General features: G+C 39.6%; 2 protein-coding genes across 2 annotated transcripts in view; one reads left to right on the top strand and one right to left on the bottom strand.

Annotated features, from left to right (window-relative positions):
- The window catches only part of LOC126372513 (BTB/POZ domain-containing protein 6-B), a 33,105-nt gene extending 23,702 nt beyond the window's left edge, over nt 1–9,403 (top strand). The window contains exon 2 of the mRNA XM_050018313.1: nt 6,640–9,403. Coding sequence (XP_049874270.1) covers nt 6,680–7,876 — 1,197 coding nt within the window. The 5' untranslated portion in view covers nt 6,640–6,679 and the 3' untranslated portion in view covers nt 7,877–9,403. The remainder of the gene's footprint in view (nt 1–6,639) is intronic.
- A 923-nt stretch (nt 9,404–10,326) lies between these two features.
- LOC126372574 (uncharacterized) lies at nt 10,327–11,420 on the bottom strand. Its single transcript, XM_050018402.1, has one exon. It carries the CDS (start codon nt 11,328–11,330, stop codon nt 10,887–10,889), a length of 444 nt encoding a protein of 147 aa, XP_049874359.1. The 5' UTR covers nt 11,331–11,420; the 3' UTR covers nt 10,327–10,886.
- Nucleotides 11,421–12,645: the final 1,225 nt, after the last annotated feature.

Below are 12,645 nucleotides of genomic sequence, written 5' to 3'. Positions count from 1 at the left end.
CTGACATATACCCTCTCTAGTGATTGATAACCATAACATAAGCTCACAACTATATCCCAATTAGTGTAGCCAGAGGTAAACACATAGCAAGATAGACTAAGTATCCACACCTCACCGAGCTTTTTTTTACCTGAGATTTTTTCAAGATTGTAACCTTGCCTTTAAATATAGCCAAGTAATGAATTCTCTATGTTCATCATTATTAATTTAAGAGCCACGCTCTTGTCGGTGTAGCATTTTCCTCCATGCTACTTTTTTAGGGAAAAATAGGGCAGTGGTGGTGGTTGTTGGTGGTGGCTCTATATTAGTCACAGATTATTTGCAGAAAGCAACCTACATCAATGTCTAGATTCGGTAGTTAGCGCCTCACCTGAACATTAGCAACATAACAAGTATAACGAGATCGTTAAAGCATTGCCAGTGAGGTGTACAATTCACATGCGTTTTGTTAAGAAAACGTTATAATTATCGTGAAAATAGGAATACTTGTGTGAGTCATAGAGACCCCCACACTAGCGTCTTCTGGAAACAAGTGCTTCTGGTGAGACTGGTCAAAGACCGAGCACACTAGCGTCTTTCGAGCATCGTGGTCGTGCCAGCGTCTGCGCAACGTCGACGCCGCGGCTACGCGACGTGTTACACAACAAATGATACCCAAACCCCTAAAGACGGCCCAAGCATTCACAAATAACCCAAAATCGTAAATGTCCCTGCAGTTTCGACATGCATTTCTCTGGTCAGATGAGATTACTGGAGAACAGTGAGCATCCGTCCGTAAATCATTGCGCAAGAGTCGAAAATCTGGCGTGATCTACAGAGACAGCTGGAGAAGAAATTCAAATGGCTTCGGCCATGCATAAATATTGTCAGGGAATACGGAAATGTGTGACAGACCGGTCGCGCTGTTTAGGTCAAGTAGCTACCGGGTGATTAAAAGTTTAACATTTACAACACTGTAAACAAATTGGAGTTTGAAATTTTTAGAAATGTAAACTCACGGTTTATTTACTACTACAACACCAGCACACATGCATGTATTTTTTCAAGAAGAAAAAGAAAACGAACCATTTTCTTGTGGTGGTGGCATGTAAACTGGTTAAGAGACTATCAGAAATTGAAACATGCATATATGTTTCTGTTTAGTGTGATTTAATCTTCCGTACCTGTCGTTATGTACCATACTAGCTTTCCATTTAGCATCTAGCTTAGCAACTCCATTTGTGTGAACTTCGGTTTGGCGGCACATTTTTTGTTTTCATCCCTGTAGAGCGTGATTTCGTGGACAAAACCTATCCTATGTCCTTTCCTTGGTCTCAAACTCCATGTCAGATTTCATCTAAATCGATTCAGCGGTAAGGTAACAGACAGACAGCTATAGTATGGCATATACCTACCTACTTTGTGAAGTTAGTATGGGTACGTGGATCTACTTTTGTTTCATAAACCTCGAAGTATTTTAGACACGTTTGCAACAATAAACTCGCCTTCAAAAGTTTGTCGGTAGCGTTGGTAGCTACTGAGATATGATCTTCATTTCGCGCGGTTTATTTATTTATCCAAGGGTGTGCGCGTGCGTTCAGCTTACGTGGATTGGTGCCGCTACTGTTGTCGATTAAGCGATGGACAATTTAATATTTAGTTGCTCGAAAAGGCACAATTTCCATGTTTTTGAAAGGGAGGTTTCATCGGGGACCTACTTTGCAAGCGAAGCTCTATCGGGAATGTTTGTTCTTTAATGCTTATTTAAAAAAAACATTTTATCTCTGTCAATTATTTACTCATTGGAATTCTTCTAAACTAGGTACATAGGTATTCGTTTCGAAAGGTTTCTATTTACTGAGAAGAAATTGTCTTGAGTTATTGTAGTTCTTTTCGGATGAGAGCCCAGCGCTCCTCATCTGTCCGGCCAAGTAGCAATTGCCGTCTGAGGCAAAACTACAATAAGCATACATACATTGTGTAACCCTATAGCAACCTTAATAAGATCGCACTAAAGTACGATCTACTCTGAACCAGCGTGCGTGTATGAAACGATGGATGAATGCGGAGGAACACTACACACACACTCCCGCGCGGTGGTTTCATAAACTCACGCCTATTTCCCATCGGGGTGACCAGTGACTATAGAATTCCATTTTTGCTTCGATGCTGGCACACTTATCTTGCTTCATCCGCATTCATCAATCGTTTCAAACACGCAAGCTGGTTTAGAGTAGATTGTACTTTAGGGCGGTCTTATTAAGGTTGCTATAAGTATACACAACATGACTAGAGTAAGGAGTAATTAATACCTAGGGCTTCCAGTTATGAATTGTAAGCATTTCCTCGCATCTAATCGCTACTCGCTGGCAGTAGGACAACGCACCCGTGTATTTTTGTTTGTTCGGATCGCACGCGCAGTGACGCACCATTGACGCATGCTTCGCACTACCGCCACCTTCCTGCCTCTGTTCACACTTGCCATTAACAGCAAGTGTAAACACTGAAACATCTGACTCCTCTGGAGTAGCCTATTGTGTTTCGTTTACTTATTAAGTTATTATTCTATTGTTGCTATCGCCCTAAAGTGTAATAGAAGACAGTACATGGAAAAGAGTTCCCTGCAATCTAAGAGAAATTATAGACGGGAGTTGTCTTTGGGCTAGCCTTGACACTACATTTTTTTCTGCCAACCAACATCTCTATCATGACTAATTTTAGGTGCTACGCTCTTGTTGGTGTAGCATTCTTCATGCTACTTTTTTAGGGAAAAATAGGGCTGTGGTTTCCTTGCCTTCCGCTCTGCAGTAGGTACTCTGTCTGACGCCAGTGGGATGGCGCCCTGAGTTGTCTATATTTTTTGCAAGTAGGTTTCTTACATTTTCGCCGTGCAAATGACGCTTTAACAATAAATAGATTATTGATTGTATCTAAAATTATATATTAATTATAAAAGTTCCTATCTATTTTAGCCCTCAAATATTGTTCAGTGAGGCGATATCGTTCGTCACATTAGGTTAGTAAGTACCCTGTCTTCAGAGCGTAAAGGTTACTTTATACATACCTACTTACTTGCAAAATTTTGTAAATATAGACCTGAAATCAAATCAAATATCTTTTATTGCACACAAACCTTTATAAAACATTTAGACACAATACAAATGGGCGGCCTTATTGCTCCTAAGCAATTCCGTGCGATAAAAAACAATTGAATGCGGGTCGCCAATGTTCGCGACAGTATATTCAAAGGTTGTCTTATGCATTATAACCTGCAGGGCAAAAAACAAATATCGACTATCATGCAAGGAGATTCCTCCTTATCACAGGAAAGCTAAAAACCTTAGTATGATCGGTTATATATCAAAAAAATACTTTTGTGTGCAGCCTATCACATAAAATATTCAGTTCTGGTAGAGTGGTGATGGAGTTTGAGAAGCAGTTGAGCTATCGTAGTCATCTGTTTGCAGGAGTGGCAGTAAAAGAGAGTGGGGAAGAAGCCTTTCCAGCCTCTTTTTTCTATTCCGTGCTATTCTTCTACTTCTTCAGTAATGGAGACTGAAAAATGTTTTCGACAGCTATCGTTCTCTAAATAAGATAACCAATACCTACACACCTGTTACATGATAACGGTCCGCAAAATCAATAGCCACATAAATTACGTCCAGTCGCATATATATTAGGTATACACTCGTACGTAGGAAAATTCATGTCCTTCATTGCTGTTGGGGTACGTAGAGATTAAATCGATAGAAAACCACTTGCAGATTTGATAAGCTGATGAGCTAATAAATAAGTTTATTTTGCTTTGGCTGGAAATATACAATATGTATTTTATAGACAATAGAGTAAACAAGACTACTAAAAATAGGTACAGTTTGCTTACGTTTGAAGGATTTCTAGAATAGACGATTGACTCTCACTTATTGGTGTGTCGCAGTTAATCGTGTGCTAGAAACAACACTACATATTTTTTTAAAACAAATATGTAGATTATAGGATATTAAATTAGTAGGTATAAGCCCTCAAGTTCTCAACATTCGCTTTCAAGAGAAAAATAACAGACGAAAAGAACCTATAGCTCGAAGGCGAATGTTCCTTTTTACATAAAAAGTAAACGAAATGAACAAGTTATGTTTTATTAAGCGCAAGCTGAAAATGTCAATAGTAGTAGCGAAATGTAAGAATATTTTACCTTATTTAGGTACTTTTTAAGATTACTCATGTACCTGCTAAGAGGAGTCATTATAAAGACCAAATATAACAGTGACTGTTAGAATGGCCGCTCACTCGAATTCTGAAGGCGTATTTTAAGTTGAAATGGTGCTCAATACTTGCTGCCCACTTAATGCCACCTAGTGCCTATCACCAGACACTTGGCTCCAACGTATTTTGGAAATTAAACAACAGTTAAAGGTGACCGCCGGTTCTGACGTCAGGATGGCCGGTCACTCGGTGTGTTTGTGGCTATAGAGGCCAGGATACGGTAATATTATCCACTAAAAGCCATTTTACAACATTTTAAAACACTTATTCATCTTTTTCCCTACTTATCCTGTCATAGGTACAACGGACCCTATGACTATAGCAGATTCCATACAGTTTCGCAAGGCAGATTAAGGAAGCCTGACAACTAGTATCTCATGACCGGGTCACAGGGTGAGCTTTACCGGTTGTCATAGAATAAACAATACCTATAGAAGAGACACTCTCCGTATCAATAGGAGTTGATCTACCTCAACTCATAGAGGTGCCATTTTAGTCCATTTAAGCAGTTAAGGAGCGAGGGAGCGCGCACGGAATGTCAGTTTCGCTCGCTCGCACGAGGTAAAGCGGCACACGTTACGGTAATTTTTGTACGGAGTGTCCGAGCTGTGCGGATGACTGTCAAAGACAATGATGGATGAAAAATGGTACTTTCCAGGCTGCGCTCCTTAAAAGCAATATAGATGGCGCTGTACAGATTTTCCTTCGTTTAACCTTGTAAATTCATGGATAACAGACATGAATCTTTTACCTTTGTTTTTGGGTATAAACGATGACCCTTTTTATTACACCCAGGCACAATTACATCTTCTACCCATTATTAAGTATTCTGATCAAAATTATGAGAAGCGACATAGGTAGCAACATAATTCTTATAATTATTATGTGATACAAATATCAAGCAACAATTCTTTTCATATTATGCTTCTGCAATTACATTGTATTATTTATATTGCATTGGCCTTTGGCGGTTCAATAGTAATCCTGACACCAGGGTTGATGGGGTTGGTAATCCACCTCACAACCCACACGACTGATATCTTCTATCAGTCGTAGAACTGAAAAAAGTGTCTGCATGTTGTCTTCTGATTGCTTGTCTTTGTGGGCGTAAGTTCATATAGAATCTTAAGTAGATTGCATACAGTTTCGCAAGGCAGATTAGGAAGCCTGACAAGTATAGCTCATGACCAGGTCACAGGGTGCAATGTACGTGCGCTTTATAGTTCAGGCTACCCAAATGCCCGGGTGACCTACTTCCAGTTTCGATGTGCTAGATTAATATATTGAACATCATCTTTGACATATGAGTTGCAGACCAGCAACCAGTACTTAGGTAGAAAATTATTGGTGCTGGTTTTGGCGGACAAACCTGACCAAAAACTAACTAACCTAATCTTTATTGCTTCAATTTAAATTAGTACTTAATGTGCAGCAGGGAGTATCCTCCATACCCTCTCTCCGGTTGATTGATGGGATGTTTAATATAAAACTAGATGTCGCGTGGTTCGCTCGCTGCAAGCAGCTCGCGTGTCCTGTATTTGTTCGAAACTTTGAATGGCGGCCATATTGTTTTTTTGCCGGCGATTGAATTTGACCAAGACTCGAATAGGTCTCGTGAAATCAAAAAAGTTCTAGGTGCGTTTTGCGTCCCACAAAAAATACATAAATGGCGCGGTTCAGTGTTGCTTTCGTTTAACCTTCTAATTTCAAGCATGCTTTATCTTTGTTTTTGGGTAAAAATGATGACCCTTGTTATCACACCCAGGCACGAGACATCTGCTACCAATTAATATTCTGATCAAAATATTGAGAAGTAATTCTATACGTATCTGATCCAAATATCACGCAAGAATAATGTTTATGTATGCCTCTGCCATTATGTTATATTTTTGATTCACTGTGTGCCCCGTGCATTGTGAAAATAGGTAATTATGACGTTAAATCTGAACAGCGCCATATTGTTTTTTTTTGGAAACGTAGCCTGGAAATTCCCTCAAAATTTGTTGACGCAACGTTAGGTTGAAAAAAGGAATCTCTATTTAATTTAGTTTTATTTAAATCGTTAGTTAATTCATGACCCTCTTTCCCTTAAGTAAAATTACGTACATACGTAGTAAAAAAATATATTCATAAAACAGTTATAAACACAATGCCCTTGGTGGCTTGTTTAACACTTTGAATGATTCGTAACACAAGTCGAGGTAATAATGATTCTTTATATGGTGTTGATATGCTCACATGTATGTAATAAGGGCGCTAAGAGGACTCGTTAGCACTTAAGGATCTGACAGCGTAGATCGGACGTATGAGATCCATTTGCGTAGAGTAAATGAAAACAATTTTAGGTTTAGATTGCATTAAATCAATTATGTAATAGTTACCTTTCTCTCTTTTCAGGTATCAGTACCCACGAGGAGGAGTAAACTAAAATATCACAATGACGGTGGTAACGAATCCCGCGCGCACCAGCTCCGACGACGAGATCGAGAGCGGGCGCGAGAGCGCGGCCGGCGGCGGCGACGGCTCCGGGCTCGAGCTGGACGAGAATGCTCGCCTTTATGACGACGAGAAGCAGAGCGACATCGTGTTTGTGGCGGGCATCAACGGTGACACGTGGCGTTACCCCGGCCACCGCCGCGTGCTCGCTGCCACCAGCCCCGTGTTCGCCGCGCTCCTCGCCGTCAAGACTGACGTCATCGTCGTCGACTACGTCGACCGCCGCGGCTTCGAACAACTCCTCCGCTACCACTATTGCGAGCCCACCCAGCTCAATTCCGTCGGCACGGCTCGCTGCGCGCTCGACGCCGCTTACAAGTTTTTATGTCCTCTTCTCGCGGAGCGCTGCGCTCGCCGACTCGACGAAATGCTCGACGCTGGAGTTGCTCTCGAAATTTTACGGGATTTAAGATTTCTATGTGCCAGGCTTCCGGGAGCGGCGTCTGCGCCTCCCCTACCGGCGCTGACTGACGATGGTGCTGCCAGGTCTCTAGCTCAATGTTCGCGTTGGTGCGATTCCTTAGCGCATAACGCGCTGTTAGTGCTCGACGAAAATGCTGATGCAGCGCTCACTGACGAGAGACTTGAAGAGCTCACTTATGAAGATTTGGCTCTAATAGTGAAGCGTGATACACTGCGCGTGTCTAGTGAGCTCGTGCTTGTCGAGGCCTTGTCACGTTGGGCTACGGCGGCTTGCAAGCGTACCAAGAGGGAGCTGACGCCGAGCAACAAGCGCGCGGCGCTGGGCGAGCTGGCGTACTGCCCGCGCTACCTGCTGCTGTCGGGCGACGAGCTGGAGCGCGCACTGGGCTTGGAGCTGCTCGAGCCAATGGAGCGCGCGCTGGTGACGGCTCGCGCCAAGAAGCTGTCGGCGCCGGTGCCGGTAGGCGCGGAGCAGGAGGCGCTTCTGCGGCGTTGGGCGCGCCCGCGGCCTGCCGAGCCCGCCGCGCTGCCCGTGCACCTCAGCGCGCGCTCCGAGCCGCCAGTGGAGGAGCCACAGCCCAGCAAACTATGCGCGCGCCGCTCGAAGCGCCCGAAGCAACCCTCCTTTGCCCCAGAAGATAAGAACAAGAAGCGCGGCTGCTGCGCTTGCTTCGGTGAGGGCTTGTTACGGGCGTTCATTTGCCTCTTCGACTGAGAGCGAGCTCACGCCTCCTACGTGTGAACGTCGGCTAGGAAGTGATCAATCGATATCGACTGTTGTGGATGTGCAGTGTGGACTGGAGTGGATTGATGGTGTAATTAGATTCCATAATGGTTATCCTTAGTTAACCTATTTCGTACAGTCGAACCGAGGGTAAATTAATATTGAATTTGAACTGAATTTTTGGGGTTCGACTGTATAACTAATAAGTATGTTATGTATGTATGTATAAAATACGAATAGACAAATATATACTTAAAAATAATACTATGTATTATGACTCGGCGCCTTTATAAAGGATTGCCTCTCTTTTGTATTTTTTTACGAATTGCAGGAATCTCATTCGTAGTAAATTTTTATATTGTTTTAGTAATGTAACGCTGCTGTATTATTGACATAATCAGTAGTATAGCACAATTATGCTTTAATTTAAGGAACCGTAGAGGAGATGCGGCAGCTTGGAGCGTTTTGTTATTGCTGGCACCTGGTGTGTGGAGTGCACGCATCCAAGTTACATCATAATTATTGCATTCAATACAAGAATATTTCAATTAGGCAGCCCAGCTGCTATTTTATTCTAAGTAGTAGATCTTTTGTGTCTAAATATTGTGATATATTTACCGTTGTAGTTCTATTTATATTTTAAGTCGTTTTTATTTTTACGTTATGAGTTTACATATCAAATTGTTCAACAATTTGCATTTGAGATTTATTAAGCGGTGCACAAACTTGTCTAGTTACCCACTATATTTTTGATTTAGATTAATTTTAGATAATTTGTTGCATTTATATTACCGATAGTGTTTGTTGCTGGTAGCTCGATTGATTTAGTCAGATCTTAGTTGATGTAATTAGTGGAATCTTCCGTAATATTACTGTAATACTTTGCTCCCTCTAGTCGTATGTTAAGTACATTTAATGTCGAGGGTAATCATACCATATTGATAGGGTAAGAATGGCCACTGCCGTCTGTTACTTGCATTGCCATCGATTGCATTGTCTTGTGGTAGTTATACGTAGTATCAATACTCATAGAATTTGTAAATTCTTCTTTTGCAAGTAGCAGACGCAATGGCGCTTTTCCGTATTTCTTAATCGACCGTTCTCAGAATGGTTCCTTACTGCCTTTTTTGAAATGTGTTCTAAAAAGTCGTTAAGATAAAATTTTGCTAAAGTTTATTCTTCATTATTAATTATTTTTTTAACTGTGCCATATTATTACAATTTTAGCTAATCTTTTAGGAATAAATGTACCTATTAGTGTCATGATCAAGATCTTTTCTTTCGCTATAACGATCAATTGGACAACGCTTTATGTGATTTGATAATTTATTCTAATTTTAATTCTTAATGGACGTTTTGAACGAAGCTGCTATGTGTAGAAACGTGTTTATGTTGACCGTAAAGTACGATCAATGATGTTATAACTATAATTGTAATACTTATTCGATGTGTTCGGCTGAGAGCTGTCTTTATGTGTAATGAACTCATCCCTGAGACAAATATATCATGTTCAACTTACGCTAGTTTTTTATTATCCAGATACGACTTATGAATGGCAAATACACGGTATTTTAAGGAAATTACATAACGAGTTACCTTCAAAATTTCCATCGGATTTAACTTTAACTTTTTACTCAATGATAAATATATATAAAGTTATAAAAGCTAAAAACTCACGCCAATATCTATAACACTGTAAACAGAAAGTCTTCGGTATGGTCACGAGTACTAATATGTGTAGAATTAAAACTAATGGGAAAAGCTAAGTCTTACTTTTCAGTAAGTCTACTGGGAAGGAAATTTCCAGTAGTTCAACTGGTAAGACTACTGGGACTTTGAAACCATGTCACGTTAACTTTTTTGAAAACTTAAACCGTAAGTCTCAAATATGATAGTGTGTCAAGGTTCTAATGTGGGTACATGATATTGCTCATGACTGTACAGTAGGTACATTCTGCAGATACTTTTGGAATTTATGCACATAACACAGCATTTTTATCTGTATGTTAAAAGTTCATGTAGATACCTAATATTAGAATGATATATTACAGAACACGCACAGATTTTTCCTATCTTGTCGCAGACCATTACAGAAACCACGAAAACAGAGAGAGGCTAGTTTAAAATAGGTACTTTTATTAATATCTACATAAAAACCACAAAGTATACAGTTACACAAGGGTAGATGTATGATATATACGCATTTACTTCTCTTTCAAACTCGAAATTTACACGACACGTCACGTTAACGAGATACCAAGAAGTAAGTATCTTGTTCATATCATTTTGTACGGGATAATGGGTAGGTAGACTGGCACTGTTACTGCCATCTTAGAAACTTTGTAATCTGTCGCGAGAGTTCCACATCGTTAAGAGGAAACGCGGACCGCCTCTGTCGGACGTTGACGCAATAAAAAATAATGTAAGTACTGATCTTTAGATGTATTCCCCTGTTTCCTCTCTGGATAAAGAATGAGAAGCTGAGAGATTTTTTTACCCGTCAGGCCATCATTCCATTTTTGATTTTTCCATAGAAATTTTAAAAGGCGCTTAGTTTTAATATAGGTAAAAATGTCATCATCCAAAGAGACTTGGGAATATATTTGTATAGATGAAAAGCTTATATAGCGTTTTCTCTCAAGCCATAAATCGCCACTAATACGTAGTGGAGCTTCGTAGACCTGTGCACTTCTTTCGATTTGTCCTGCAGTGGGTCGTAGTACAGGTGTTCATAATCTACTACTGCACAAGTTATTCTTATATTACTATTCTGATGAGTAACTTACCAGTATTTAACACATTTTTGCATTCAATTTTATGAGTTTCAGCTCTTGTTTGGATCATTGATAATTGACATAACGTGGTTTCCAGGACTTGTATCCGGATAATGGCAACAGGTTCGCCCCTATCACATATACCATATTACATAGGATTGAAACATAGCTGGCGAGAAGTGGGTGTATATAATATACACCATCGGGGATGCAGATGTAATGTTGCATTAGATATGCGTTATTGTGGAACTGATAACGTTCAGCGACTCCTCTTTCCTCGGATAGTCCGTGAAGGTGGTAGTGGTAGATGAGTTTAGGTCTAGAGACAGCTTATTAACTTTCTCCTGCACATCAGCTAGGATATTTTCCGCCGCCCAAAGGTTTTTCCTTAGCACTTTCACCGTATTTTGTAGTTCGAGCATCGTGTTTATTTTCGAGTCGATTTTGTCGAATTTGTCGAAGATCGAATCACGCGCGCGTTGGGACTCGCCGAAGTGCTTGTCGACCCGGGAAACGATTGCTCTTCGCAGTTCTTTGAATTTTGTGTCGAACACATTGTCTTCCTTGCTATCTCTTCGTTTCTTTTCTCCAGTGTTAGTGGCCAATGTCCGGTATTTGTATCCTGGACTCCTGGACGTGTAGCAGCTCTTATGAAATACTATGTCAGACATTATTAAGGATTTTGTAACAGATTTTTAGTTGAATATTTTTTGGCCTTACATTTGTTTAGACAATGTCAAATTGGACGTGTGGTGGATAAGCCAAAGATATAGGTCTACCAGAATCTGATGGCATAAAAAAAGTAAAAAAATATTGATTCTGGTATTATACATTACTTAGGAATAAGCAACCAAACTTTGTCCGAGAAAACTTTCTATCCGTAGAGCAACACCAAATTTTATGTCTAAATACCTGTTCATAAATAAAAATAAAAATGATAAATAAAAATAGGAAAAACATGAAAGAAATATGTGATACCGACATCTAACGCAGAGTTTTGATACTACATTGTAAACCGCAACGTACTGACTCTACCCTACATTATAACTGTGTGGATTCGGTCGGTACTAGCGAGTCAAAGCTATGTTATTGTTAGTTCTACAACATACCGGTGGAGGGCGCTACCTGTTACAATGTTTAGAGTTCTTTCCAGGTTACCATGGATTAACTAATATATTATTATAATATACAAGTTCTTAAAAAATAACAAGTATTATATCAGTTTATCTATAGATAAAAAAGAATACGACTTTATGACAAACTAATCTGTGTTTAAATGAATCATTTGCTTATAAGGCGGTCGATCTCGAACCTTTTATCGGAAATATTTTATATATGAACTTAGATAGTTAGATAGATCTTCGGAAATAAATGTAATCAATATATACTTATTTTTGATACATACATACATACACGTCGTTCGCACAGTGGTCATGCAAAATAGAAAAAAAATGTTGGTTAATCCACCATCATTTCAGTTTCCCTCATTCAGGACCCGGAAACACTGTTCGAAATATCGACGGTAAAAAGCAATCCTGCTGTAACCCACAAAATGCAAAATGTTCACCAGAGCCCAAAAACTTTTGAAAAATTTGAAAAAAAATCATATCTCCTAAACTATTACGCCTATAAATGTGATTTTTAGAACCAAAATGTATTTTTTGATTATCTATCAGTTCAAATACCTAAAACTTACTAGAAGTTAATTTAAGCCTATGTTTGTGTGGGTTACAGCAATCACACTTTTTTTTCTGTTACACAAAGTTGCTGTAAATGAAGCAGGTAAATGTATGGGCCACTCAAAATCAAGTACTTTATTTATACGCAAAATTGTTGTAATTCACTTATAATAACTATTCCTATATAGCAATTTTGATGTAAATGTCATAAGTCTGTGTTAGCTGGTGCACTTAATTGTCTTAACTAACAGAAGTTGTGAAATGATAATAAAATTAAAATGATGTAAGTATGGAATGACATTTATAT

This window comes from Pectinophora gossypiella, chromosome 14, assembly GCF_024362695.1.
Source record: "Pectinophora gossypiella chromosome 14, ilPecGoss1.1, whole genome shotgun sequence".
In the NCBI taxonomy this organism is placed as follows: domain Eukaryota; kingdom Metazoa; phylum Arthropoda; class Insecta; order Lepidoptera; family Gelechiidae; genus Pectinophora; species Pectinophora gossypiella.
This window is presented reverse-complemented; position numbering and strand designations above follow the sequence as displayed.

Bases quoted from the DNA above. Each gene is read 5' to 3' on its own strand.
- LOC126372574 (XM_050018402.1), bottom strand. From the start codon at position 11,330: ATGTCTGACATAGTATTTCATAAGAGCTGCTACACGTCCAGGAGTCCA.